The sequence below is a fragment of the Haplochromis burtoni genome, unplaced genomic scaffold (assembly GCF_018398535.1).
Source record: "Haplochromis burtoni strain Fernald_Lab_line unplaced genomic scaffold, NCSU_Asbu1 Contig_5024, whole genome shotgun sequence".
NCBI lineage: Eukaryota > Metazoa > Chordata > Actinopteri > Cichliformes > Cichlidae > Haplochromis > Haplochromis burtoni.
In genome coordinates, this window is record NW_024587385.1 from 1 (window position 1) to 2,553 (window position 2,553).

Consider the following 2,553-nt stretch of genomic DNA (forward strand, 5'->3'; position numbering starts at 1 on the left):
CTGCTGAGTGGAGGAACACCAGAGTCTGTGGCCTGAACTTTAAACTGGAACGTCTTTAACTCCTCATAGTTAAAAGACTGAAGGGTGATTATATCCCCAGTCTCTGAGTTGATGTTTAATAATGTAGACAGTGCGACTGAGTTAATTTTGCTTTCCATAAAACTGTAAGTCACTTCACCATTTATGTTCATATCTGCATCAAAGGCGGTTACCGTTTTAAGAATTGTCCCCACGTGGCAGTTTTCTTTAACATAAATGTTAAGTATCGATGACGAGAACTGAGGCGCGTTATCATTAACATCAGAAACTTGAATAGGGACAATAATGGTGTTTGAGAGCGGGGGACTACCGCCATCGCTTGCTATTATGGTGACGTCGTAGCTAGAGACAGTCTCTCGGTCTAAGGGGGCAACCACTATCAATGAGTAATAATTTTTATAGTTTGCTTCCAATTTAAAGGGAGCATCTTCATCTACAGTACAATGCACTTCACCGTTCTTACCGCCATCTTTGTCTACCACTGAAACAAGTGCAACAGCGGTGCCTGCTTTTGCATCTTCTTTCACAGTATTCAGTAGTGACGTCACAAAAATCTCAGGCGCATTGTCGTTTAGGTCCAACACTTCAACCAGCACCTTACAATGAGCGGACATCGGAGGTTGGCCTTTATCACTGGCCTGTGCACGAATCTCAAAGACTGGGTATTCCTCAAAATCCACATTTCCTTCCACCGTCAGTGTGCCCGTGTTCGGATCGATTTTAAAAATCTGCAGCACGTGGTCCTGCTCCTTTGTGCTAAGTGTATATATGATTTCTTTGTTTGTTCCTTCATCTGCATCTGTAGCATTTAAAGTCAGGACTGTAGTGCCTATCGGTACGTTTTCAAACACACGCACTTTATACAGCGACTTTGCAAACACTGGTGTGTTATCATTAATGTCTAAAACATTGATCATAATATCTGATGTTCCAGACTTCGGTGGACTTCCATCATCTAAGGCTGTTAACGTGAGCTTAATCAGAGGTTCCTTTTCTCTGTCTAAGACTTTCTGTAACATTAGCTCAGTCGAAATACTCTCACCTGATTTGCTTATTGCTAATGAAAAATGTTCATTCGAGCTCAGCCTGTATGTGTTGATGCCGTTCTTTCCAACATCTGCATCGTAGGCCTGCAGTAGGGGGAATTTTATCCCGGGTAATGTGCTTTCGGGAATGTCTATATTCTGTGATTTTGCAATGAAATGCGGAAAATTGTCATTGACATCAAGAATATTAATCTCTATACGGTACAGCATTAAAGGTTCATTTATCACAGCCTCGACAGTTACGGCACATCTCACAGCTTTCCCGCAGAGCTTCTCTCTGTCTATTCTCTCATTCACGTAGAGGACTCCAGTCTTCGTATTTACCTCGAAATATTTTCTTTTAGATCCTCCAACAATCCTGAACATACGGGTCTCCAAATCCGGTATGTTTAAATGTAAATCCTTGGCAATATTTCCAACAACTGTTCCCGAGTTTACCTCCTCTGAGACGGAATAAGAGAGCTGCCCAGACGCTTCATTACAACAATAATCCAGTATCAGAAGTATTAAGTATATCAACGAAAAGCAGTTGCGACACGATAAAGGCATAATTCCGTTCAGCACAACACGGCATACATTCGAATTTGAAATTCCTATAAAAAATTCGAACAAATGTAGTACATATACCACCAATTTTCAGACCAGACGGGTGGCTGTCGCAATGTACCCACACCTACTACTCTCTTTGTTACAACACCGTGTGGACTGTCTCTGGGAGGAGCGTTAAACACAAAACGGAAGCTGTTGTGTTACGGTCTATACCGTCTCCTTGTGGTGACTGTGATTATCCACACCTACTGGCTCATGAAAAAGAACAAAATTGATATAATTTTTCTTTCTGCGATACAAAGATAGTTACGAGTGCATTACAGCTTACAAAGAGACAACCCAGAGAAAGCCCAGATGCTCAATCAATGAGATGATCGCAAAACTAAACTAGCTGTCGTTTCAGGACCATGGAGAGCACCGTTTGACTTTTCATCTGGATGGAAGAGACTATATGCTGTGTAGTTAAAGGAAAGTAGCTAAAGTATAATGAATAGTAAAATATAAAATCAGACAAAAATAATGGAGCAAAGGTATAATATCTCGCACATTTCTGTTGCACAAATGAATTTAAAGGTACAGAATTTCTAACAACAGTGATTAAAAAAATAATGAAACAGTCAAGACCACTCCTAAGTCAGTTGTTAAATATTTTCTGTTAAAAACAGTAACTGAAAAGCATCACGCTATGGAAACTGATGCAATCACGACCAAGAAAAGGGATCTGTAGATTTTATGGACTCACCTTATCTTTGTTAGGTAAAGTCTGAGTCCTGGTAAAAGTGTCTCCTCCGTTAATACTGATCAGTTCTCCATCTACAGGTGGAAACGAGGCGGGGAAAACTACTACGTCACTCTTGAGTGTGTCTGAGCTGAAACACACGTCATACTGCTGAGTAGCTTTAGAGTAAGACCAGCTCCC

At 40.8% G+C, this 2,553-nt stretch overlaps 1 protein-coding gene across 1 annotated transcript; it reads right to left on the minus strand.

The window, feature by feature from the left end:
• Positions 1 to 5: 5 nt before the first annotated feature.
• LOC102301257 (protocadherin alpha-3-like) lies at positions 6 to 2,547 on the minus strand (the record flags this gene model as incomplete). The annotated part of the gene is made up of 1 exon (XM_005953533.3): positions 6 to 2,547. A coding segment is annotated over exon 1 (1,629 nt), but the record flags the coding sequence as incomplete, so codon positions are not given.
• Positions 2,548 to 2,553: the final 6 nt, after the last annotated feature.